Source organism: Narcine bancroftii (assembly GCF_036971445.1).
Source record: "Narcine bancroftii isolate sNarBan1 chromosome 5 unlocalized genomic scaffold, sNarBan1.hap1 SUPER_5_unloc_2, whole genome shotgun sequence".
NCBI lineage: Eukaryota > Metazoa > Chordata > Chondrichthyes > Torpediniformes > Narcinidae > Narcine > Narcine bancroftii.
The window spans coordinates 6,830-32,744 of NW_027211802.1; the positions used below are offsets into that span (position 1 = coordinate 6,830).

At 46.4% G+C, this 25,915-nt stretch overlaps 1 protein-coding gene across 2 annotated transcripts in view; it reads right to left on the reverse strand.

Annotated features, from left to right (window-relative positions):
• Positions 1 to 7,185: 7,185 nt before the first annotated feature.
• Positions 7,186 to 25,915, reverse strand: part of nelfb (negative elongation factor complex member B) — a 55,689-nt gene continuing 36,959 nt past the window's right edge. The window contains exons 10-13 of one of the 2 annotated variants that reach the window (XM_069912247.1): positions 25,498 to 25,604; positions 21,455 to 21,596; positions 16,319 to 16,427; positions 7,186 to 7,485 (exon numbers count right to left, since the gene is read on the reverse strand). In XM_069912247.1, coding sequence (XP_069768348.1) covers positions 7,345 to 7,485; positions 16,319 to 16,427; positions 21,455 to 21,596; positions 25,498 to 25,604 — 499 coding nt within the window. In that variant the 3' untranslated portion in view covers positions 7,186 to 7,344. The remainder of the gene's footprint in view (positions 7,486 to 16,318; positions 16,428 to 21,454; positions 21,597 to 25,497; positions 25,605 to 25,915) is intronic. The other variant, XM_069912248.1, reaches the window with a different exon arrangement.

Consider the following 25,915-nt stretch of genomic DNA (forward strand, 5'->3'; position numbering starts at 1 on the left):
GACGTAGAGTTCGTCCCAGACGTAGAGTATGCTGTTTCGGTGGCCAGCTGCCATAGCCATTGTCATGGAATCATGCTTATCCAGGGGAACGTGCGCCCTCGTCACCAGTTCGAGGACCCTGGCCCTTTGGGTGTGACACAGCACTAATTTCTGTGGGCCTTGTTCCTAGCTGTTTCGCATGTGTGACAGAGTATATAGAGTATATAGAAATGTTTTTGGGAGATAAATTGGGAAAGGTTTGTTAGAGTGGGTTACCTACAAACACTTCAAAAGAGATCTTATTTGAAATACTGCCAAGTAAAGAACACACGCAAATTTGAGGAACAGCTCATTGTCCGTCTGGGCACCCTCCATAGAAACATAGAACGTTACAGCACAGAAAAACAGGCCATTTGACTTTCTGCTCTGTGCTGACCAATAAAACGAGCTAGTCCCACTAACCTACTCTCATTCCATTACCGTACAGACCTCTCTTATTCATGTATTGATCTAATTTATTTTTAAAACACATTCACCACATCAGATGGCAGTTTATTCCACACTCTGAGTGAAAAACCCTCGAATGTTTCCCTTGTACCTCTCCCCTTTCAGCCTAAAGCTATGACTTCTCATATCTATCTCCCCCAATTTTAGTGGAAACATCCCTACTCACACATCTACTCTGTCTATACCTCTCATAATCTTATAAACCTCAATCAAGTCTCCCCTTATCCTTCTTAATTCCAAGGAGTGTAGCTTTAACCTGTTTAATCTTACCCGGTAACTCAACTCCTGAAGATCTGGCAACATTGGAATGTAGACAACTGAGAGGGGACTTGATAGAGGCATTTAAAATTATGAAAAGAATAGATAGTCTAGACATAAACAGATTCTTTCCCCTGAGGGCAGGGGAGGTTGGAACAAGTGGCCATGAGTTAAGGGTAAGGGGGCAACACTTAAGGAGAAATATTAGAGGTGGCATTTTCGCTCAGCGAGTGGTGGCAGAATGGAATGAAATCCCGAATGAGATAATTGCGTCAGGGTCCCTTCTGTCATTTAAGAGAAGGTTGGATATGTACATGGAGGTGAGGGGGTTGGAGGGTTATTGGCGGTGAGCGGGAGGTTTGAGCCAGTGGAGTTGTTCTATTGAACCAGTGTGGACTCGAAAGGCCGACATGGCCTGTTTCCGCTCCGTATATGGTTATATATGGTTATGTTATCTATTGATGTCTTTTCTGCTGCTGGGCGACCAGAACTGCCCACAATATTCTAAGTGTGGCCTCACCAATGACTTGAATCATTTCAACATAACAACCCAATTTCTACACTCAATTCTTTGATTTATAAAGGCTAAGATGCCAAAAGCTTTCTTCCCAACCCTGTCCACATGTGACGCCACCTTTGGGGAACAATGAACCTGTATTCCCAGATCTCTTTGCTCCTCCGCACTCCTCTGTGCCCAACCATTTACTGCGTACGACCTACCCAAAGTGCAACACCTTACATGTATCTGCATTAAACTCCATCAGCCATTTACTGGCCCAATTTCACAGCTGGTCAGATCCCCTCTGCAAGTTTTGAAAATCGTCCACGACGCCTCCTATCTTTGTGTCATCAGCAGACTTGCTGATTCAATTCACCACGTTATCATCCAAGTCATTTATATAGATAACAAACAATAATGGTCCCAACACCGATCCCTGAGGCACACCACTCGACACAGGCCTCCAGTCTGAGAAGCCACCATCCACCACCACTCTCTGCTTTCTTCCACCAATCTAATTTCAAATTCAGTTTGCCACCTCTCTATGGAAACCTAGTGTCCTGAAACCAACCTCTCACGTGAAGCTTTGTCAAAAGCCTTACTAAAGTCCATGTAGACAACATCCACAGCCTTTCCTTCATCAACCTTCCTGGTAACTTCCTCAAAATACTCTACAAGCTTTATTAAATCGGCCTCTGCCACACACAAATCCACACTGAGTGTCCTTAATCAGCTGATGACATCCTATCTCTCAGAAATCTCTCTAACCGGATTGCATGAACATCAACTTCTTTGTAATAAAACAAGTATCACATGAAATTCCCTTTAATCCACTGTAAGACAGACAGATTCGCCATCAGCAGAACTTACCCAAAGCCCCTCACAGTCAGAGAAAGAGAGAGAAGCAACCCCCAGTATCACTGGGTGGCCGTGGATTCACCTCCAGCACTCGCGCAGTCCAAACCATCGGCAACCTGAGCTCCAGAACAAAACCTCCAACACAAACAGGAAGCCTTCAGCACCCACGGCTCCCCCTCGCATTGCGGTTCTGGTATCTGGCACCCCCTTTAGCCAGTCTCCAGCAGTCTACACCCTGCAGGAGTTGCCAACAGCCTCGCCACTTATGTGCTCTTCAGCCTCAGAGCCCCTCGCTGGTCACTGTCCTCCGCTTCTCCTTCTCAAATGAGGAGAGGTCTCCCCATTTTCAGGTGCCCTGCACCAGTCCTCCACTTCCCCTTGAGTTCGCTGCCGAACTCAGGCGCTGCCATGGGCCCAGACCCCGGGGCTGCAGGATTTTAAAGTAAATCGTCATCGACCCCTGTGACAGGCCGTTTTAAGCCCGTACAGAGCCGACGCCAATCAAACTGGGCAGTTGGGCCCCGCGGGGGAGCGCTGTGTCTCCACTGTCCTCTCCCCCCGGGCCCGCACCAACGGCAGCACTGGAGGTCTTGGTGACATCGAGGTCTATGAGATTCTGAGAGGCATAGATAAGGTGGACACCCAGTCGCTGGTTCCCAAGGTGAGGGGAGGTTTAGGAGACGTCAGGGCTGGGTTTTTTTTTTACAGAGTAGTGGGGGCTTCAGGTGCATTGACAGGGGTGGTGGAGGAGGCTGGAATAAAACCTCATTCAGGCACATGGATAAACGAGGTTCTGGGTGTGAGAGAGGGGTTAGATTGTTGAGAGGATTTCCATGGGTCAGCACAACATCATGGGCTGAAGGGCCTGGACTGTGCTGCAATGTTCTGGAGTCAACTCTCAAACAGAAATAGGCCAGTTTGATCCACAAAGCATGCATCGTGAGAAGAGACTTTTTTAGAGATGCGGGAGGAACCCAGCCGGTCTCGCAGCATCCGTGGGAGAAACATTATATAACTGACTTTTCGGGCCTGACCCCTTCCTTAAGGAATAAGCAAAGAACAACCAGAATTTTAAAAAAGCAGGATATTTCAAAATAGAGACAGTGGTGGTTGGGGGAGGAGTCCAGACCAACAAAAGGTGTTAATTGGGAATTGATTTTATCTGTGTGAAAGGGAACGAGGAACAGGGAGAGAAACAGAGCTGGGGGAAGGCGACAGGGGAAGAAGTGGAGAGGGGAATTTAATGGAAACCGGAGAAGTCGATGTTAATGCCATCTGGTCAGAGGGTGCCTGGAAGGAAGGTGAGGTGCTGTTCCTCCATTTTACAGGTGGTTTTAGCCTGGCCGTGCATGAAACCATGGGCAGACATGTCAGTGAGGGAATGAGATGGGGAACTGAAATGGTTGGCCTCTGGGAGATCCCCACTATTGTGGCTGATGGAGCCGAGGTGCTCAACAAGGCGATCTCCCAACCTGTGCCCAGCCCCCCCGATGTAGAGATCACAACGGAAGCATTGGACACAGTAGATGACTCCCCAGATTTGCAAGTGTGGTGATGCTTCACTTGAAAAGGCTGTTCAGGCCCCGAACGGTGGTGAAGGCGGAGGTGTGGGTGCAAGTGAAGCACCTCCTATGGTCATTGAAGGTGCTGAGGTGGGGAGGGAAGAGTGGATGAGGGAAATAGAGAGGATCAGAGCCAGCACCACTAGGTTGAGGAACAGCTTCTTCCCACGGGCAGTGAGAACGCTGAACGACCAAAGGAACGGCTCATATTCGCAAAAAGTCATTTATTTATCTGTATAGGTGAATACTTGCCCTGGATGTGCACTGTTTGCCTGTCTGTGTGTTATGTACTGAGGACTGTAGAATGCTGTTTCGTTGGGTTGTACTTGTACAATCAGGTGACAATAAACTTGACTTTGGTCAGCACAACATTGTGGGCTCAAGCATTCGTCCAGTGCTAATGTAATGTATAAAATTATGAAAGACATAGATAAGATAAAGGTAGGTAAGTTGTTCCCATTGGTGGGAGAGACCAGAACTAAGAACATAGCCTCAAAATCCAGGGGAGTAGATTTAAGACTGAGATGAGGAGGAACCGCTTTTCCCAGAGGGTGGGGAATCTGTGGAATTCGCTGCCCATTGAAGTAGCGGAGGCGACCTCAGTAAATATATTTAAGACAAGTTTGGATAGATTTTTACATCGTCGGGGAATTAAGGGATATGGGGAAAAGGCAGGTCGGTGGAGATGAGCCGATCGTCAGATCAGCCGTGATCACATTGAATGGTGGAGTAGGCTTGATGGGCCGAATGGATCACTCCTGTTCCTATTTCTCATGCTGTGGTACCCAACATGCTGGGGAAGGATGCTCCGGGGAAGGAAGCTGTCCAAAAAAGATTCAGCTGGCTGATTGCAGGGATGAAAGGTTGACCTTTCAAAAGAATTTGATCTGACTGTTTTGGAGTTCAGAAAGGTGAGTTTATTTTGGATCCAGAACAGGTGTGGGTAGGGAGGGGGTGTCAGGGGACTTCCACTTGTGGGGGAATGTTGAATGAGGGGCTATTGTTACAGGATTAGGGGGTGATCTTTTAAAACTTGAATTGCAATTTAAATTCTTTTTTCCAGAGGGTTGGAAAAGCTGGATTTTTTTTAAAAAGAGGGAGACATTTTTCAAAAATCAGGGAATTGAGGGTCATATGTGCAGTTTGCATGATCTCGCTTTGACCTTGTGGGCTTTGGCCACGTGCTCTGCTTTGCTCCTACATCACAAACACATTCATGGCATGATTAGTACATTGGTGAATGACACTGAAGAGTCTGGCGTTGTAGAGAATGAAGACAGTTGCCAAAGATTTCCACGGCATCGTGGAATGGGTGATGGGATTTGTATTTTAAATTTAAATGTAGATATTCAGCACTTCCGGCCCATGAGTCCATGAAACCGGAGTCCCCAGGGGAAATCCACGCAGACACGGGGAGAACGTACAAACTCCTTACAGGTAACGCTGCATTCAAACCCTGGCCCCCTGTGCTCTAAGAGTGTTGTGCTAACTGCTACACCAACCTTGCTGCCCCTGGTGTTGCATTTTGGGAGGACAAAGGTGGGTAGGATCTCCACAGCGAATGGGTCGTGTTCCCCCGACTTCCTCCTGAAGTCCACAATCATCTCCTGGGTTTTGCTGATGTTGAGAACCAGGTTGTTGTCATTACCCCGTTCAACGAGGTGATCGACCTCCCTCCCTGTTCGCTTCCTCCTTACTGTTGGTGATTCTACCGACAATTGTGGTGTCATCGGCAACTTGTAGATGGCATTGGAATTGTGCCTGGCCACAGTCATGGGTGGATAGTGACTACAGCAGTGGGCTAAGGTCACATCCTTGGCGTGCGCCTGTGTTGATGATCAGTGAGGAGGAGATGTAGTTTCCAATTCATATTGACTGTGGTCTTCCGATGAGAGTCAAGGATCCAATTGCAGAGTGGGGGCGGGGGGGTACAGAGGCCCAGAGATTGACAGGTTCTTGATCAGCTAGGGCGTCAAAGGCTAGGGGGAGAAAGCTGGGAGTGGGGCTGAGTGGGTGGATGGATCAACTCATGGCAGAGCAGACTTGATGGGCCGATTGGCCTGCCTCTGCTCCTATATCTTGTGACCATGTGAGTGACAGCTGCAGTCTCGGCCAACCTTGAGTTTGTCTTTGACCTGTGCGTTTGGTGGCAGGTTGAAATGCAGTGCTAGAGAGTGGTGAGAGTGGCTGGTGGTGCCACGACTCCTTGATGAAAAGAACAGGAACAAATGATCTGGACAGCATTTTTAGTTGATAATTTTCAAAGACAAATTTACAATTATTTGCTGAACATCGTAAAACGGTAACCACCTCCCCACCCCCCCCCCCCCCCACCCCTGTATCCAGCACCTATGGGGACAGGTAGATGCTGGATTAGTGAATTTTCCAGTTGCTTGGGTTGCGTGAATGGAGAACCAACGGCGATTTTAAAGAGGGTTTTTTTTAAGCCTATATTTTTGCCGGTGGTTTGAATTTCAGAGAACAGGGGTTTTACTGTAATCTGCTGTTTATTCATCATATTGCAGCACATTTACAATGCTTCCCACTCGCTTCCTCTCAAAGTAATTCCGCCTCTCTCTGGAAATTTTAAAAATCTGCACTGCTCTGGACAGCCAACATCTGGCCAGGTAAACCACATAAAATTCAGAAAGGTGAGCAGAAAGCATTGAAAATCCATTGAAAACTCCCACGTTAATTACCTCCAGTAATTTAGCTACGCTTCAACGTCTGCCATTTTGAGCTTTGACGTGGTTGTGCAGGACGATCCAAACTTTAAAATGTTGCTTCATCATATATGCCAGGTCTACAATCCGAACCTCGACAGTGAGGTTTCAGCACCATGGTCGTCTTCCTCCTCCCCCTCCACATCCAATCCCCATCCTGCTGGCTTCGGCTCAAATGTCCTGGGTCAGACCTCGACTCTGGCTCACCTCCACACCTGTGACCCGGACCGGCCCTGGCTCAGCTCTACACCAGTATCCTGGTCAGGCCTTGGCTTACCTCCTTGCCAGTATCCCGGTCACCCTATCACCTTCCTCGCTCTGACAACTTGACTCAACTCTAAGCCAGAGGTGCCAGGGCGAAGAGTGGGTGGGCATTGAGGGGCATTGCCCCGTTCAGCGGGACAACCTGCGTGTGTCCAACCAAGTCTCAGCGCTCCCCCATAGGGTCCACCCAACTACTGTCGGCTCTGTACAGCCTTTAATCAACCGTGGTTTGTTGTGCTAACAAAATTAAAACCTTTACAGGGTAATTTGGTATTGAAATATTGTAACAGCATCACTCCACTGGTCAGTGCCAGACTTTTTGGTGGGGGGGGGGGGGGGATCATACTTTATAAAGGCTGTAGCTTAAAGCCTGCATTTTTGGTGGAAGATCTGGGGTTGTCATATACACTGGCAGATAAGCTACTTTTCTGTGGCTCTGGATTATAAAATACAACGCTGCATCTCAAGGAGTCCAGAAGCTCAATGAAACGGCTCATTTATTTCTCGGCAAATGAGAGGAACAAACATTAATTAGTAAAGTACAACTAATCACTTTAATTGTCATGTCTACAAAAAGTGAGTTCGTAGGATGCGCCCCGTTCAGCTCATCGTGATCCATGTTCAGACAGCAAAAAGGTATGGTTTATCACAAACACACAATAATGCTTCAGGCCTGATTGTGAGGAACATCCAATCAGATGACAGTAGCTGGCGTGGAGACCGTCCGCAACGACAGTTCCAGAGCTGGAGTCTCTGCTGCTTCCACAGGACTGTGCTTCAGACTTTCCATCTTCTCCGTAAGTTGAGTATACAACTCCTTCACTGCCTCCGTGCTCTGTAAGGAAGAAGTAACATTATTGACCGTGGTCAGTCACTGCCCTTCCAAAATACATCACCTTCATCACATTCCACCATCAAGCCGAAGGTTCAAAATTTGGATTAGTCCACAGTAAATGGTGGGCTGTGCACGGGAAATGGTAGGGCACCGAGGAATGCGGAAGAGCAGAGGGAATACTGACACACAATTTCCTGAAAGTGGCGTCACAGGTGGACATGGTTGTGAAGAGAGCTTTCGTCATATTGGCCTTCATAAATCAAAGTGTTGAGTCCAGGAGTTGGGATGTTAGGGTAAAGTTGTAGAAGACATTGGTGAGACCACATTTGGAGAATTGTGTTCAGTTTTGGTCACCTAATGACAGGAAAGATATCAATAAGATAGAAAGAGTGCCGAGAACGTTACTGGGACTGAGTTACAGGGTAAGGTTAAAAAGGTTTGGACTTTATTCCCTGGAGCGTAAAAGAATGAGGGGAGATTTGATGGAGGTATTTAAAATTATGAGGGGGACAGAGTAAATGTAGATCGGCTTTTTCCCACTGAGATTAGGTGAGATACAAACCAGAGGACATGAGTTAAGGGCAAAAGAAGAAAGATTAAGGGGGAATTTTTAAACATTAGGGGAATCTCACAGAGGAGAGAGTATGTGGAATGAGCTGCCAGCTGAGGTGGTGAATGCGGGCTCAATTTTAACACTAAGAAAAATTTGGACAGGTACATGGATGGGAGGGGTATGGAGGGATATGGACTGGGTGTCGGTCAGTGGGACTAGGCAGAATAATAGTTTAGAAGGGCCAAATGGCCTATTTTAAATTGCTGTAATGTTTGACAGCTTCTCTTTCTCCCATACAAACGTAACTTCACCAGCCCATTACGTGGACCTTCACCATTATGAAATGCTTTGAGTGACTGGTGATGGAACACATCAAAGCATACCTTCTGGCGACGTTGGACCCATTTCAGTACGCCCATAGAAGAGACAATTTCACTGATGATGCTGTCGCTTGCCTCATACTCCAGACTGCTGCTCATTGACTTCCGCTCAGAGTTTAATACGATCATTCCCCAAAGGGTGGAGAAGCCGCCCTCACTGGGACGCCACACCCCTCTCTGTAATTGGATCCCAGACTTCCGAACGGGAAGACCACACCCTGTCCGGGTCGGCAGCAGAAAATCAAGATGGCACAACGGTCGTCGGCCTCATCAGTAACGATGGATAGAAGAGGCGGAGAATCTCATGATGTGGTGCGAGAATAACAACGTGAGTCTCAATGTGGACAAGATGAAGGAGATGATCGTGGGCTTCAGGAGGACCAGGAACGACCCCGCTCCACTACACGTCAACACCTCTGTAATGGAGAGAGCGGAGAGCACCAAGTTCCTTGGAGTTCACTTAACAAGTGACCGATTGTAGTCACTCAACATTTCTGTGTTTTTCCTACAACCACAGCACCTGCACATGTGCATATTAGTGAAACTTGGTTGCAGGAGGAGTAGGACTGGCAGCTCAATGTTCCGGGCTTTCATTGCTTTAGACGTGATAGAACGGGGTTGGGGGAGGAGTGGCATTGCTCCTCAGGGAATATATCACAGCTGTGCTCAGGCAGGACAGACCAGAGGGCTCATCTACTAAGGCTATATGGGTGGAGTTCAGCGACGGGAAAGGTTTGACCACACTTATGGACCGCTCAATAGTCAGCGAGAATTGGAGGAACAAATCTGTAGAGAGATAGCAGACAGCTGCAGGAAACAAAAGGTTGTGATGGTAGGAGATTTTAACTTTCCACATATTGACTGGGACTCCCATACTGTAAACAGGCTGGATGGCTTGGAGATTGTCAAATGTGTTCAGCAAAGTTTTCTATCAATTATAGAACTAGAGAGAGTGCAATACTGGATCTTATATTGGGGAACGAGACAGGACAGGTGACAGACGTATGCGTAGGGGAACATTTGGGGTCCAGTGATCATAATGCCATTAGTTTCAAATTAATTATGGAGAAGGATGGGTCAGGACCTCAGGTTGAGATTCTAAATTGGAGAAAGGCCAATTGTGAGTAAATGAGAAAGGATCTGGAATACACATATTGGAATAAGCTGTTTTCGGGCAAGGATGTGCGAGGTAAGTGGAGGAACTTCAAATGTGAAATTTTAAGAGCACAGACTTTGCATGTTCCTGTCAGGATCAAAAGCAAGGTTAGAAGGTATAAGGAACTTTCAAGGGACATCAGGGATCTGGTTCAAAAGATGTAGAGCAGGTATAGGCACATGGAGCAAATGAGGTACTTGAGGAGTATAAAAAATGCAAGAAAAACCTTCAAGAAAGAAATCAGGAAGGCAAAAAGAAGACAAGAGGTTGCTTTGGTAGACAATGTGAAGGAAAATCTTAAAGGTTTCCACAGGTATTTTAAGAGCAAAAGGACATAATTGGTCCCCTTGAAGATCAGAGTGGTCGGCTTTGTTTGGAGCTAAGAGATGGGGGAGATCTTAAATGTTTTTTTTCCATCAGTGTTCACTCAGGAAAAGGGCATAGAGTCATGGGGAAGTAAGGAAAACAAGCAGTGAGATCATGCAACCTATACAGATTAAAGAGGAGGAAGTGCTTGTTTCTTAAAGCAAATGAGGGTGAATAAATCCCCAGGGCTTGACAAGATATTCCTTCGGGCCTTGAGGGAATTTAATGTTGGGGCTCTGGCAGAAATAGTTAAAATGTCCTTAGCCACGGGTCTGGTGCCGGAGGATTGGAGGGTTGCTCGCATTGTTCCGTTGTTTAAAAAGGCGCCAAAAGTAACCTTGGAAATTATAGGCCAGTGAGCCTAATGTCAGTAGTAGGTAAATTATTGGAAGGTGTTTGGGATATACAATTATCTTGATAGCCAGAAACTGATTAGGGATAGTCAACATGGCTTTGTTTAATCAATCACAGTTTTTCAAGGAGGTTACCAGGAAAGTTGATGAAGGAAAGGTTGTAGATGTTGTCTACATGGACTTCAGTAAGGCCTTTGACCAGGTCCCACATGGGAGGTTAGTCAGGAAGATTCAGACACTTGGTATTCATGGTGAAGTAGTGAATTGGATTCGACAATGGCTGGATGGGAGAAGCCAGAGAGTAGTAGCTTCTCAGACTGGAGGCCTGTGACTAGTGGTGCCTCAGGGATCAGTGCTGGGACCATTGTTGTTTGTTATCTATATCAATGATCTGGATGATAATGTGGTAAATTGGGTCAGCAAGTTTTCAGATGACACTAAGATTGGAGGCATTGTGAACAGCAAATAAGGTTTTCAAAGCTTGCAGAGGGATCTGAACCAGCTGGAAAAATGGGCTGAAAAATGACAGATGAAATTTAATGCAGACAAGTGTGAGGTGTTGCATTTTGGAAGGACAAACCAGTAAAGGACGTATATGGTAAATGGTTGGGCACTGAGGAAACATAGAAACATAGAAGATAGGAGCAGGAGTAGGTCATTCGATCCTTCGAGCCTGCTCCGCCATTCAACGAGATCATGGCTGATCTTAAAGTTCAGTACCCCGTCCTCGCCTTCTCTCCGTAACCTTTAATACCCTTAAACTGAAGAAATAGATCTAATTCCCTCTTAAATATATTTAATGAACCTGCCTCTACTGCCCTCTGTGGCAATGAATTCCACTGATTCACCACCCTCTGGGTAAAGAAATTCCTCCTCATCTCGGTCCTAAATGGTTTGCCTATTATCCTCAAACCATGGCCCCGGGTTCTGGACTTTCCCAACATTGGAAACATCCCATCTGCATCCACTCTGTCCAGTCCTGCCAGAATTTTATATGTCTCTATGAGATCCCCTCTCAATCTTCTAAACTCCAGCGAGTACAATTCCAATTGGCGCAATCTTTCCTCATAAGTCATTCCTGCCATTCCAGGTATCAGCCTGGTGAATCGCCTCTGCACTCCCTCCATTGCAAGAACATCCTTCCTTAGATAAGGTGACCAAAATTGCACACAATACTCCAGATGGGGTCTCACCAAGGCCCTGTACAGCTGCAGTAAGGTATCCTTGTTCCTATACTCAAACCCTCTTGATATGAAGGCCAACATACCATTTGCCTTTTTAACCGCCTGCTGTACCTGCATGCTCGCCTTCAGAGACTGGTGTACAAGTACCCCTAGGTCTCTCTGCACTTCCCCATCTCTTAATCTATTGCCATCCAAATAGTAATCTGCCCTCCGGTTTGTATTACCAAAGTGGATAACCTCACATTTATCTACATTGTAGTGCATTTGCCATGTATCTGCCCAGTCCCTCAATTTATCCAAATCACACTGGAGCTTCCTGACCCCCTCTTCCGTGTACACAACCCCTCCTAGCTTAGTGTCATCTGCAAATTTGGAGGTATTACATCCAATCCCCTCATCCAGATCATTAATGTAAATTGTGAACAGCTGGGGTCCCAGTACAGATCCCTGTGGCACCCCACTGGTCACCGCCTTCCACTCAGAAAACGAGCCATTTACCCCAACTCTCTGTCTTCTACCTGCCACCAGTTCTCAATCCACATCAATACTTTGCCCCCAATCCCATGAGCCTTGATTTTTGAAGCCAGTCGTTTATGCGGGACCTTATCGAAGGCCTTTTGGAAGTCCAGGTACACCACATCCACTGGCTCTCCCCCATCTATTTTACCTGTCACCATCTCAAAGAATTCCAATAGATTTGTCAAGCACTATTTACCTTTTGTAAATCCATGTTGACTCCGTCCGATCCCTTCTCTGCTAGTCACATGCTCCGCTATTTCATCCTTAATAATGGATTCCATCATTTTGCCCACTACTGATGTAAGGCTCACCGGCCTATAATTACCTGCTTTTTCTCTACCCCCCTTTTTAAATAGTGGGGTAACATTAGCTACCCTGATCCTGAGTCTATCGAGTTCTGGAAAATAATTCTTAAAGCATCTGCTATCTGAATGGCCACTTCCTTAAGTACCCAAGATGTAGATTATCAGGCCCTTGGGATTTATCTGCCTTCAATCCCAATTTCCCCAAGACCATGTCCTTAGAGATACTGATTTCTTTCAGTTCCTCCCTTGCATTAGTCTCTATGTTTCCCAACATCCTTGGGAGGTTATTTGTATCCTCTCTTGTAAAAACAGAACTAAAGTAAGAATTTAATTGGTCTGCCATTTCCTTATTCCCCATTATATATTCCCCTGATTCCGACTGCAAAGGACCTACTCTGGATTTCACCAATCTTTTCCTCTTGACATATTTATAAAAGCTTTTGCAGTCGGTTTTTATATTTGCCGCAAGCTTACTTTCGTAATTTATTTTTGCCCTCTTGATTAATCCCTTTGTCCTCCTTTGCTGCATCTTGAACTGCTCCCAGTCTTCGGTTGTGGTATTTTTTGGCCAATTGATATGCTCTCTCTTTGGACCTCTGCTGTCTCTAATTTCCCTTGTTATCCATGGTTGAGTCACCTTTTTTGGTTTATTTTTATGCCAAACCGGTATAAACGATTTTTGCAATTTCTCCATTAGATCTGTGAATGCTTTCCATTGTCTATCCACAGTCAACTCCCCCATAAACACCACCCAATCAATCTTACTCAACTCCTGTCTCATACCATCATAATTCCCTTTATTTAAATTCAGGACCTTAGTCTCGGTTTTAATTTCATCACTCTCCATGTCGAGTGAGAATTCGATCATATTGTGATCGCTCCTACCCAAAGGGCCTCGTACAACAAGATTGTTGATTAGCCCCTTATCATTGCATAATACCCAATCTAAAATGGCCTGCTCCCGAGTTGGTTCCTCGACATATTGGTCTAGATAACCGTCCCGTAAACATTCAAGGAATTCCTCCTCCTCAGTATTTTTACTAATTTGGCTAGTCCAATCTATATGCAAATTAAAATAGCGCCTTTGGAAGACTACACAAAAGAGTCTGGAAAAACAACCAACTGAAAAACCTCACAAAGATAAGCATATACAGAGCCGTTGTCATACCCACACTCCTGTTCGGCTCCGAATCATGGGTCCTCTACCGGCACCACCTACGGCTCCTAGAACGCTTCCACCAGCGTTGTCTCCGCTCCATCCTCAACATCCATTGGAGCGCTTTCATCCCTAACGTCGAAGTACTCGAGATGGCAGAGGTCGACAGCAACCAGTCCACGCTGCTGAAGATCCAGCTGCGCTGGATGGGTCACGTCTCCAGAATGGAGGACCATCGCCTTCCCAAGATCGTGTTATATGGCGAGCTCTCCACTGGCCACCATGACAGAGGTGCACCAAAGAAAAGGTACAAGGACTGCCTAAAGAAATCTCTTGGTGCCTGCCACATTGACCACCGCCAGTGGGCTGATAACGCCTCAAACCGTGCATCTTGGCGCCTCAGTTTGGCGGGCAGCAACCTCCTTTGAAGAAGACCGCAGAGCCCACCTCACTGACAAAAGGCAAAGGAGGAAAAACCCAACACCCAACCCCAACCAACCAATTTTCCCCTGCAACCGTGTCTGCCTGTCCCGCATCGGACTTGTCAGCCACAAACGAGCCTGCAGCTGACGTGGACTTTTTACCCCCTCCATAAATCTTCGTCCGCGAAGCCAAGCCAAAGAAAGAAGAAAGGAGTGCGGTAGAACAGAGGGACCTGGGAATATCAAAGCATAATCCCCTGAAAGTGGCGTCACAGGTGGACAGGGTTGTAAAGTTGTATAAGACATTGGTGACCCCACATTTGGAGTTTTGTATGCAGTTTTGGTCACCGAACTACAGGAAAGATAGAGAGAGGGCAGAGAAGATTTATTAGAATGTTGCCTGGATTTCTGGAACTGAGTTACAGGGAAAGGTTAAACAGGTTAGGATTTTAGTGTGGAAGAATGAGGAGAGATTTGATCAAGGTTTTTAAATTATGAGGGGGATAGACAGAGTAAATGTAGATCGGATTTTTCCACTGAGGGTAGGTGAAATACAAACCAGAGGGCATGGGTTAACAATGAAAGGGGAAAAGTTTATGGGGAATTTCTTCACATAGAGAGGGGGGAGTGTGGAAAGAGCTGCCAGCTGAGGTGGAGAATGCAAGTTCAATTTCAACTTAAGAAGAATTTTAAATTTAGACATACGAGTCCGTGCTGCCCAATGACACCTACACCCCTGGCACGTTTTGAAGGGTGGTAGGAAACCGGAGACCCGTGGAAAACCCACACAGACATGGGGAGAAACACACAAACTGAGACAGCGCAGGATTCGAACCCCGGCCCCGATCGCTGGCGCTGTAAAGGTGTTGCACTAACTGCTACACCAAATGTGCCAAAGGGGCCTGTTTCTGTGTTCTACGGTTCTAGGCATATGTATCACTTGTCTGCATGTGTGCTATATCTGGTTGTGTGTCCGTGTGTTTTGCACCAAGGACTGGAGAACACTGATACGTCGGGTTGTACTTGTGCAGATGATAAATGTAATTGAACGATGTGATGGAGCCAGACAGAGAGCTCCTGTAGTAGGTTGACATGATAGTGGCCGGTAGCCTTGCCCACTGCAGTCTACTCGCTGTGGTGCCTTCCTGCCAAGTGAGGTGTGTGTCCAGGATAGGTCACTAGTTAAAGGAACTTGATGAGCAATTGTTACATAAAAATGTCCACTACACTACACTGAAATAAACAGTTTATTCTGTCGTACAGCTTTGGAAAAAAACATTATCGTACTATAAAGTTGAGCTTAGACAGGAGAGAGTTCAGGCTTTAAGCATATTGCGGTGGGCTGCAAGACCAATCTCATTCAAGGCCGATACACCTGGCGTCATAACCAGGTGGTACAGTGCTGGAAAATCGACGGATGAGTGTTAACGCTCTACCTCCCCCTTCATCCCGGTGGCTGCTAACAGCATTTGTCTGGGAAGGTGAGGGTCAAGCCAGAGTCGCCACTGCAAGATCAGACTCTGAGCAGCTAGGCGGAGGCACATAATTGGAAGACGGCGGCAGGCTTAGGCCAGAAGCTCCGCTTTCCAAATGAAATAGCGAAAACCAACCTCAGAGCAGACCTTGTGCTGTGGTCGGCCTCGCTCCACCTCGCTTACATCATCGAGCCCTTGGAAGATGCAGTGGAGGAGGCCTATGCTTGTGAAAGACACTAAGCTTGCAGCTAACGTGCAGCAACGTGACTGGAAGGCAAGGGGTCGACCGGTTGAAGTAGATTGCAGAGGATTTGTAACCACATCGACATCAAGGCTACTCCGGGAGTTGGGAGTGCAAGGAAAGAGACACCGACAAGCGGCGAAAGATCTCTCCAGAGCTGCTGAAAAAGGGTCGACAGTGGCTCTGGATGAGGAGAAAGGATCCCACCTGGGCCCCCAAGGGAGTGAATGGCACCGAGGGTGTGAGCCCAGGCCATCGGGATTCACTGCTGAACCCTCTGGGTCTATCAGCGAAACACTGAGGAAGGAGGACGCCCACGATAGCCCAGAAGATGCCACCTCTCACTTGGCTACCCCGCAGAGTCTAGGCAATAAGGGATATTAACATCTCGTCCTACATAACATGCCTGAATTTAAAATTCTACTTATTAATTTAGATACACGACACGGTAACAGGCCCATGAGCCGTGCAACCCAATTACACCCAAATGACCTACAACCCCAGTAGGTCAATGTTTCGGTAGGTGGGAGGAAACCCATGCAGATGTGGGGAGAACATACAAACTCCTTACAGACAGCGTGGGATTCGAACCCGGGCCGCTGGCACTGCAACAGCATGGCGCTATAACCACTGCGCCAGCCGAGCTACCCTAATGTAAAATTTTATCCATTGCATCTGTTACCTTTTATCGTTGCCTTGTGCTGGTTTGAACAACCCTCTCACCTGTTTGGTTGGTTCCAGTGCCTTCTGCAGCGAGAGCATTTTTGAAGGTACCACTTTCTGGTGTAGGTGAAGCAGTAGGCGGAGGACGTGCCGGTGCACATTTTCTTTACTACAATGCAAAGAGAGTCAGAATGCCGCCGCCAAACAATTGAACCAACCTTTGCTATGTAAAGGACACTGCTTAGTTTCTTCAGCTTTGTCAACCACAGTGTCTTCAGATTTTCGTGTTTTACTTCCAATTAAAACAATTTGTTGCCATGAGGAAAATTTTCTTCCATGACCACAGAGCCTAAATCCCGGAATTCCATACCCAATAGAACTGTGGGAATAGCTTCACGAGATCCAGAGGATTGGAGGCTGGTAAATATTGTTCCCCTGTTCCAGAAAGGGAGGAGAGACAACCCAGGAAATGATAGACCAGTGTGTCTTATTTCAGTGGTGGGCAATCTGTTGGAGAAGATCCTGAGACAGGATCTACGAGCATCATCTGATTCGGGAGAGTCACCATGGCTTTGTGTCTCAGGAGCCTGATTGAATTCTTTGAGGATGTCCCAAAAGAAGGTGGAGCAGTGGACGTAGTGTATAAGGATTTCAGCAAGGCATTTGATAAGGTTCTCCATGCCAGGCTCCTTCAGGAGAATGGAAACCAATGAGGCCTTGCTTTGTGGATACAGAATTGACTTGCCCACAGAAGGCAGAGGGAGATTGTAGATGGTTCATATTCTGCATGAAGGTCAGTGACCAATGGTTTTCCTCAGGGATATTTTCTGGGATCCTTCCTCTTTGTGACTTTTACAAAAGACCTGAATGAGGAAGTGGAAGGGTGGCTGGGTAAGTTTGTAGATGGCACGAAGGTTAGTGGTGTTGTGGATAGGCACCATATATGGCAGAGGGACACTGATAGGACGCAGAGCTGGGCTGACGAGTGGCCGATGGAGCTTAACCCACTAAAGTGTGAGGTGGTTCATTTCAGTAGGTCAAATTTGAAGGCCGAATACAGTGTTAATGGGAGGATGCTGAGCAGTGTGGACGGACTGAGAGGTCCACATCCACAGGACACTCAAAGCTACTGCACACGACGATAGTGTTGTTGAGAAGGTGTACGGTGAGTTGGCCTTCATTAACCGTGGAGGATTGAGGAAATGTTACAGCTATACAAGACCTTAGTTAGACCCCGCTTGGAATATTCTGTTCGGTTCTGGTCATTTCACCACAGGAGGGATGTGGATGCGATGGAGAGGGTGCAGAGGAGATTTACAAGGATGCTGCTGGGATTGGAGAGCACGCTTTATGAGGATAGGTCGAGTGAACTTGTCTCCTTGGAGGGGTGACCTGATAGAGGTATACAAAATGATGAGAGACATTGATCGTGTGGACGGCCAGAGGCTTTGTCACAGGGCTGAAATGGCCTAGTTTTAAGGTTCTTGGAGTAAATACAAGGGGGTGTAAGATACAGAGAGTGGTGAGTGCATGGAATGTACTGCCAGCAACAGTGATGGAGGCAGATGCAATAGGATCTTTTCAGAGACTATTAGGTACATGGAACTGAGACAAATGGAGGGTTACGCAGTAGGGGAAATTTGAACAGTTGTTCGAGTTGGTTGTGGATGGTGGATGGAAAGAAAAGGTTTGAAAACCACTGTTTTAATCGTCCCTAATTGACTCGTTCTGTGCACATTCCAAAGGAAATGGGCCAATGACAATTTTTCTCAAGCAAAATATTTCAGTAACAATTGGGTCTAAAGCAGTGATTCTCAACCTTCCCTTCCCACTCACATCCCACCTAAGCAATCCCTTACTAATCACAGGTATAGGGATACTTAAAGTGGGATGTGAGTGGAAAGAAAAAGGTTGAGAACCACTGATCCGGCCACACACAAGGTCAGGTGACATTCATGGAAAAGCAACAGCCAAAACCTTTCAACAGGAAGAGGAAGAAACTGGCAGAAGCTCAAGTTAAATAAAGGGTGGGGGCAGGAGAGGAGCATGGGCCGAGGGGTAATAAGGGGGAAGAAATCAGAGAAGGAGGAAGAGGCAGAGGGGCGAGAAAGATGCACTCTGAGAGCAGGATAGAAGGGAAGAGCGTGGGAAATTGGTGGGAGGAAGGTGTGGATGAACAGGCAGGTAGCAGGGGATGAGAAGGAAAAGAACAGAAGGAATAGAGCCAGAGACGCACAAGTACAACCCAATGAAACAGCGTTCTCCGGTCCTCGGTGCAAAACACGCAGACAGATACATGGCACACAATACATATTTAGGACAAGTATTATTATACAGGGTATGGACCACTAAACGTCCACAATACGTTCTGTGAAGCAGGACGTTATGCAACGTGGATGTTGTGCGAACACCAAATTATGTACTTAGCAAAGCTATAGGGGGTACTGAGGTGTACCTGTCAACTTTTTATTTGTAATTAGGGATCAGTATGGGGACTGTGGGGAGCGAGTGGGGCAGTGGGATCAGTGTGGGGACCTATATGCGGCTGTGTGGAGAGCGCAGAGAAGTGGGATCAATGTGGGGACTGATACAGGACTGTGGGGAGAGAGCGGGGCAGTGGGATCAGTGTGGGGACTGATACAGGGCTGTGGGGAGAGCAGGGAAGTGGGATCAGTGTGGGGACTGATACAGGGCTGTGGGGAGAGAGGGGGCAGTGGGATCAGTGTGGGTATACAGTTTACAATTTCCTATAGCTAGCGATCGCTTTTTCTAAATTTTTGCAGACTTGCTCGCAGTAACTGAATAATTATGGGACCACAGATGTACATGTGGTCAGACGATGCCCTAACAGACGTTAATTGGTACAAACTTGTATACAAATAAATACTTAAATATTGTTTTGTAAATACGAGAGTTTCGGAGGGTTAGTGCAAGCAGTTCCTTTGGTCGTTCAGTATTCTCACAGCCCGTGGGATCCTCAGCCTGGTGGTGCTAGCTCTGATCCTCCTGGATCACTCTCCTGATGGGAGCAGCTGAAGTTCTACTCTGGAAGATTGAACTTGAAAGCAACGGCATTAGTTAACAGCAGGATCCTCAACAATGTAAAGGAACACATCGACAGATTCCTCAAGATTGCTGCACAAGATGGTGGACAGAAGGTTAATGGTGTGCTAGCCTTCATGAGTTGGGGGTTGAGTTGAAGAGCTGTGAGGTAATATTGGCGGATAGGATTAGCACAGATCGAGGATTGGTTAATCATTCTTCTTTGGCTTGGCTTCGCGGACGAAGATTTATGGAGGGGGTAAAAAGTCCACGTCAGCTGCAGGCTCGTTTGTGGCTGACAAGTCCGATGCGGGACAGGCAGACACGATTGCAGCGGTTGCAGGGGAAAATTGGTGGGTTGGGGTTGGGTGTTGGGTTTTTCCTCCTTTGCCTTTTGTCAGTGAGGTAGGCTCTGCGGTCTTCTTCAAAGGAGGTTGCTGCCCGCCAAACTGTGAGGCGCCAAGATGCACGGTTTGAGGCGATATCAGCCCACTGGCGGTGGTCAATGTGGCAGGCACCAAGAGATTTCTTTAGGCAGTCCTTGTACCTTTTCTTTGGTGCACCTCTGTCACGGTGGCCAGTGGAGAGCTCGCCATATAACACGATCTTGGGAAGGCGATGGTCCTCCATTCTGGAGACGTGACCCATCCAGCGCAGCTGGATCTTCAGCAGCGTGGACTCGATGCTGTCGACCTCTGCCATCTCGAGTACTTCGACGTTAGGGATGTAAGCGCTCCAATGGATGTTGAGGATGGAGCGGAGACAACGCTGGTGGAAGTGTTCTAGGAGCCGTAGGTGGTGCCGGTAGAGGACCCATGATTCGGAGCCGAACAGGAGTGTGGGTATGACAACGGCTCTGTATACGCTTATCTTTGTGAGGTTTTTCAGTTGGTTGTTTTTCCAGACTCTTTTGTGTAGTCTTCCAAAGGCGCTATTTGCCTTGGCGAGTCTGTTGTCTATCTCATTGTCGATCCTTGCATCTGATGAAATGGTGCAGCCGAGATAGGTAAACTGGTTGACCGTTTTGAGTTTTGTGTGCCCGATGGAGATGTGGGGGGGCTGGTAATCATGGTGGGGAGCTGGCTGATGGAGGACCTCAGTTTTCTTCAGGCTGACTTCCATGCCAAACATTTTGGCAGTTTCCGCAAAGCAGGACGTCAAGCGCTGAAGAGCTGGCTCTGAATGGGCAACTAAAGCGGCATCGTCTGCAAAGAGTAGTTCACGGACAAGTTTCTCTTGTGTCTTGGTGTGATCATTACTACATGTTTTACTCACACAGGGTCTCTGCACCTTTTTTTTAGTAAAGATAGAGTCATAATTCTATTTGATAAGGAATCCACAAACTCCAATTAACATATTTGCATTAATTTACGTTTAGTAAGACTCCAGTCAGTGGAGATTTTCTGTGACCCATCCTACATGATTGTAACTTCAATTTTACAGAAATGCAAACTGCGCTAAACATCTCCTCACTTGTCAGGAAGGCGCAACAGTGACTGCACTTCCTGAGAAGACCGAAGCAGGCAGGGCGACCGGCCACCATTGTGACAAACTGCTCCAGGAGCTCTATCAAGTCTAGCGGAATCAGTGTGGTACGGTGGCTGCAGAGAAATGGAAAAGAGGTTGATCCTCAGGACCATAACAGTGGATGGGAGGATCACTGGCGTCTCTCTCACCCCATTGACGTGATCTACCGGGAAGTCTGAAGAGGGTGGGGGCAAAATCACTTCGATCCCGCACATGGCACCTTTCAGCTGCTCCCGTCGGGGAAGAGATACAGGAGCATCAGAGCCAGCACCACCAGTGAGAATGTGGAACAACCAAAGGAACCTCTCACACTAACCATTCAAGACTCTCCTATTAACGAAACAACATTTTATGTATTTATTTGTGTATATAAATAGTTGTCCTGCATACATATTGTTTGTCTGCATGTGTGTCTATTGGGTTGTGTGTTTTGCACCGAGGACCAGAGAACACTGTTTCATCAGGTGGTACTGGTACAATCAGATGGCAATAAAGCTGACATTGTGTATTTGCCATCCTACCCACTGGACTGCTTGCAAAACCACCTTTCTGACTGCATCTCTGTACACCTGACGATAAACTTGAACTTGCAAAGGATTTGATGCATTTGTTTAAATTTCCCCTTACCTGGAGAAGGTCGTAAGGATGAAGCCATCAAACAGGGCAGTGCAGAAGTCCTCTGCTGAAAATTCCTCCGTCAACAGGGTTAAGTGGCTCGTGAAGAGGTGCAAGAAAATGTCGCTGAATGCCATGTCATTGTAGGTTTCCACTGCAGTGAAATACAAAGAACAGCTACTACCTGACTCGATGAATTTTTCAATTTCGGCGGAGCATAACTTCCTTTTCATTTTTAAACTTTTATTTAAATACGTGTAATCACAGCCAGATGCAAAATACAGTTGTCCAATATTAAAATCTATTATACAAGATGGTATGAAACCCCAACCCTCTCCCCTAAACAAAACCCCAAGAAAAAACATGAAAATAAGAAAAGGCACAGAAAAAGAAAGTAGTGGTTATGAGCCCAGAGGATCCCAAAACCCAGCAGAGTATTCACCACACGAAGTAATGATTTAAACACAAGTTGTTTTTAACTATTTTTAAACATGAAAACATAATCAACTTTAACTTATCTCTAGTAACTAACCTAACTTAACCCTCTTCTAATTCTAAGTGCACGTGTGTGTAATGTGTGTGTAAATTTAAGAAAAGTTCTTTGGTTCACAGTTCAATCTCACTTCTTCTTCCAAGTTCTCTGGTTGCAGGCAATTCTAATCCTGTGCACAGAATTTAACATGTGTAAAGTTCACCAGGCTTTGGGGCTCGGAAGGTAAATGTCTACCGCTCAGGAAGGTTCTCGAAGGGTTTGCAGAGAGAGTTGTTCCAGGATTTCCACAACTGAGGTACCACCATTAGTCACCTCAATGTCTTGCTGATGAAACTTGCCCCATCAGGGTTCTCCAGATGATAACCTCTTTCTTTCAGGCTACCAGATTTCCTTTCTGATCCCCTTATTCCAAGAGAAACATCAGACAGATAGCACTTTCAGCCACCCACTGCTCTGGAACTTCTGTTTCAGTTCCAACAAGCTTCACCTGGCTGACACTGTTTCAGCTCTCTCTCTCTCTCTCTCTCTCTCTCTCTCTCTCTCTGAGATTCCAACTGCCAGCCACATGTCCTTCTCTCTCTCACTTGCAAAACCCCCCCCTTCTCCAGCAAACAGTAGGAGTTGGTCTTCTGCTCCCATCTGTTGTTTTAGGTAAACAAACCTCTCATTGACCTTTGAGTGAGCACTTTGCAGAGAGGTCAGAAATGTCCAACACAGATGACCTGTCTCCAGTCCATTCATTTCATGACATCATTTCAATTAGCACCTACTTGTGAAATGTGCATAGCATTCTCCATAGTTTCTGTAAAGTCACTGAACATGAATTCTTCAGTATTTCAAATAAGATCTGTTTTAAAGTGTATGTATGCATGTAACCTACTCTAATTTTACCAATTTATCTCCCAAAAACATTCCCAAATATTCCATCACAGTAGGAAAACAAGAATAGAAACCTGGTTGCTGAAGGGCACCCTCACCACACAGTTCTAATCATTTGTATCTTTAAATACTTCCAAGGATGTTAGCAAGGTTCAAAGTTTAGGGAAAACATCTATGAATTAATTCTACCAATATGTTAATATGGGCACCAAATTTCAAAAACACATCATATTTATTTCTCACGTTAGAAATAATCTTCTCAAGAGGAATCCAGCCATGCATTTCTGCGTTCCATCGCTCCAGACCTCGATGGGTGTCCGACTTCCATGTTACTGCTATACATTTTCTTGCTACTGCCAAGGTAATCTAAACAAGTTCTTTTTGATAATCTAAATTTTGGTGTTATCCCTTCAATATTACCTAATAAAAATAACATTGGGTTTTGTGGGAATTTAATTCCTGTAACCTGTTCTACACAAAATTGCCAAGCTCAACCACTTTAGGACAGGGCCAAGTAGAACGTAAAACAGTGTCTATTACCTGGCCACATCTAAAACAGGCAGAGCATCACTTTCGCCAAATAGAGCCTGAACAAGAGAAAATTTCAATTTTTTTTCACAATTTCTCCATGGAGGACAGAGGATAGCGTTATCAAGGAGAGGGAGTTTATAGGGTAGAATTTGTTCCATTATTTCCAGGAAATTTTCCTGCAACATGTGGATGACCCCAGGAGAGGGGGAGGAGAAGAAGGGCTTAGCACACAACTGCACTGCCATCTAATTTATTCATGAAGATAGCCCAAAATAGTGGACCCAGCACCCAATCCTGTGGCAAGCTTTGGTGTGCAGATGACATCTGTGGAAAAAATGTCAATTTTCAGAGGTTTCAGTTTTCAGAATTTTGGATAAAAGATCATGTTGTAGTGTTCGTGCCACGCAGGCATGGCGAAGAACAGCACACACACCAAAAGCCTTGAAGTCGAGACTGGTTTATTCCACTGGCCATCACGTTTATATGGGCCCCAGGCACTGATGTCAGGGCACTGTGTCATCGGAGCGCCGGCCTGGGATTGGCCAGCATTCCTGCCACAGCCTGCTGTCTTCCCGCCGTGCAGGAGGTCATCTGAGATGATGGCTGGTGTCACTCCCAGGTCTGCGCAGATACTGAGTTCGTCAGCCATTCTGTGGGCCAGTCCGTGTCTGCATGCATGGGCCACTACAACGTACCCGTATTAAGACCCCATTTTAGCACTAATTCTATTTTATTCGGCTCACATTCCCGTCAACCCCCATCAAATTCTATCACTCATCTACAAACAAGGAGCAATTTTCCCCAGCCAATTAATCTTCCAACACATCTTCAGAATGTTCAAAGTTCAGATTTATTGTCAGAGTACATTCACGACATTACATACCACCCTGAGATTCTTTTTCCTATGGGCAAGGCAGAATTACCACTTATTAGGAGTGCAAAGAAAAACCATACACAATGTACACACTTAAACAAATAACAACATGTAAGCAATCTGACTGCAATACAGAGAGAAAAAAAATCAACGTGCACAGGTCAGAGTCCTTAAAGAGTCCCTGATTGAGTTTGTGGTGAGGGGTCTGATGGTGGAGGGGTAGCAGCTGTTCTGGAACCTGGTGATGAGTGATGGCACATGAGGGAAATGAAATATAATCTCACAAAGGTCATGCCCTTTGGTAGAAAAAAAAACAGGTAGACATTTTTTTTAAATGGGGAGAAAAATGAAAATCCCCAGATGCAAGTGATGCTGGGAATCCTCGTGCAGGACGGCCTGAAGGTAAATTTGCAGGTCGAGACGGTGGTGAATAAGGCAAATATAATGCTGGCGTTCATTTCAAGGGGAACAGAATATCAGGGATGTGATGCTGAGGCTTTATGAAGCACTGGTGGAGCATTGTGGGCAGATTTGGGCTCCTCATTTAAGAAAGGATGTGCTGACGTTGAAGAGGGTTCAGAGGAGGTTCACAAGGATGATTGCGGGAATGAAAGGGTTATCACATGAGGAGCGTTTGCTAGCTCTTGGCCTTTACTCATTGTAAATTAGGGGAAAATCTCATGGAAACATTTGGAGTTTTGAAAGGCGTGGACAGAGTAGATGTAGAAAGGCTGTTTCCCACGGTGGGAGTGTCTAGGACAAGAGGGCACAACTTCAGGATTGAAGCCGTCTGTTAGACCAGAGGAATTTCCTCAGCCAGAGAGAGGTGAATCTGTGGAATTTGTGGCCACAGGCGGTTGTGGAGGTCGGGTCATTGGGTGAATTAAAGGCAGAGATTGATAGATTCTTGATTGGCCAGGGCATGAAAGGTTATAGGGAGAGGGCCGGGGAGTGGGGCTGAGTGGGGAAATGGATCAGCTCATGGCGCAGCAGACTTGATGGGCTGAATAACCTACCACCTCCTAAGGCTTATGGTCTTAAAACACATGGGGCACACCAAAATCTGAAAATGTGCCTGTACCCATGGCTGAAAACACTAGCTGCTCGTCCAATGGTGCTAATGGCACGCGCTAAACAAGATGACACGTATTGCAGAACAGCACGCAGACACCGAGCTCTGACAACCACTGCTTTACCCGTTCACTTTATTGCAGACTTGAAGTTTCTTTGCAGGAATTATCCCAGAGTAATTACCCCGCTGTCATTGCAAACACTCACCCAATGAAGGCAGTAATCGGAGAATGGCATTCTTGTTCCTCTGCTTCGTGATGTGCAGCACATAATATAATGCAATTTCACAAGCGACGCGATTCTCTAAAATGAACCTAACAAGGGGAGAGACCAGAAAGCTTTGTTTGATATTGTGACGGAGTATTTAGAGGTGGCTTGGGAGGAATTGTTAGAGCAGCTTGCACACACACATTTTAAAACACAGAATATTTGCAGGACTTTTGCAGAATGCTTTTTGCAGGAGACAACAAAGTATGAACAGCAGCTTGCCTGGGAGAGCATGTGATCTTTGCAGGCAGAGGAGAAGAGTTTTGCTCTCAGAGAGGGAGGGTGTGCAAGAGAGAGGAGAGAGACGGAAATCCATTCCAGAGGGACAAGCTGGCAAACTTTGGAAGGCTGCCTGGTC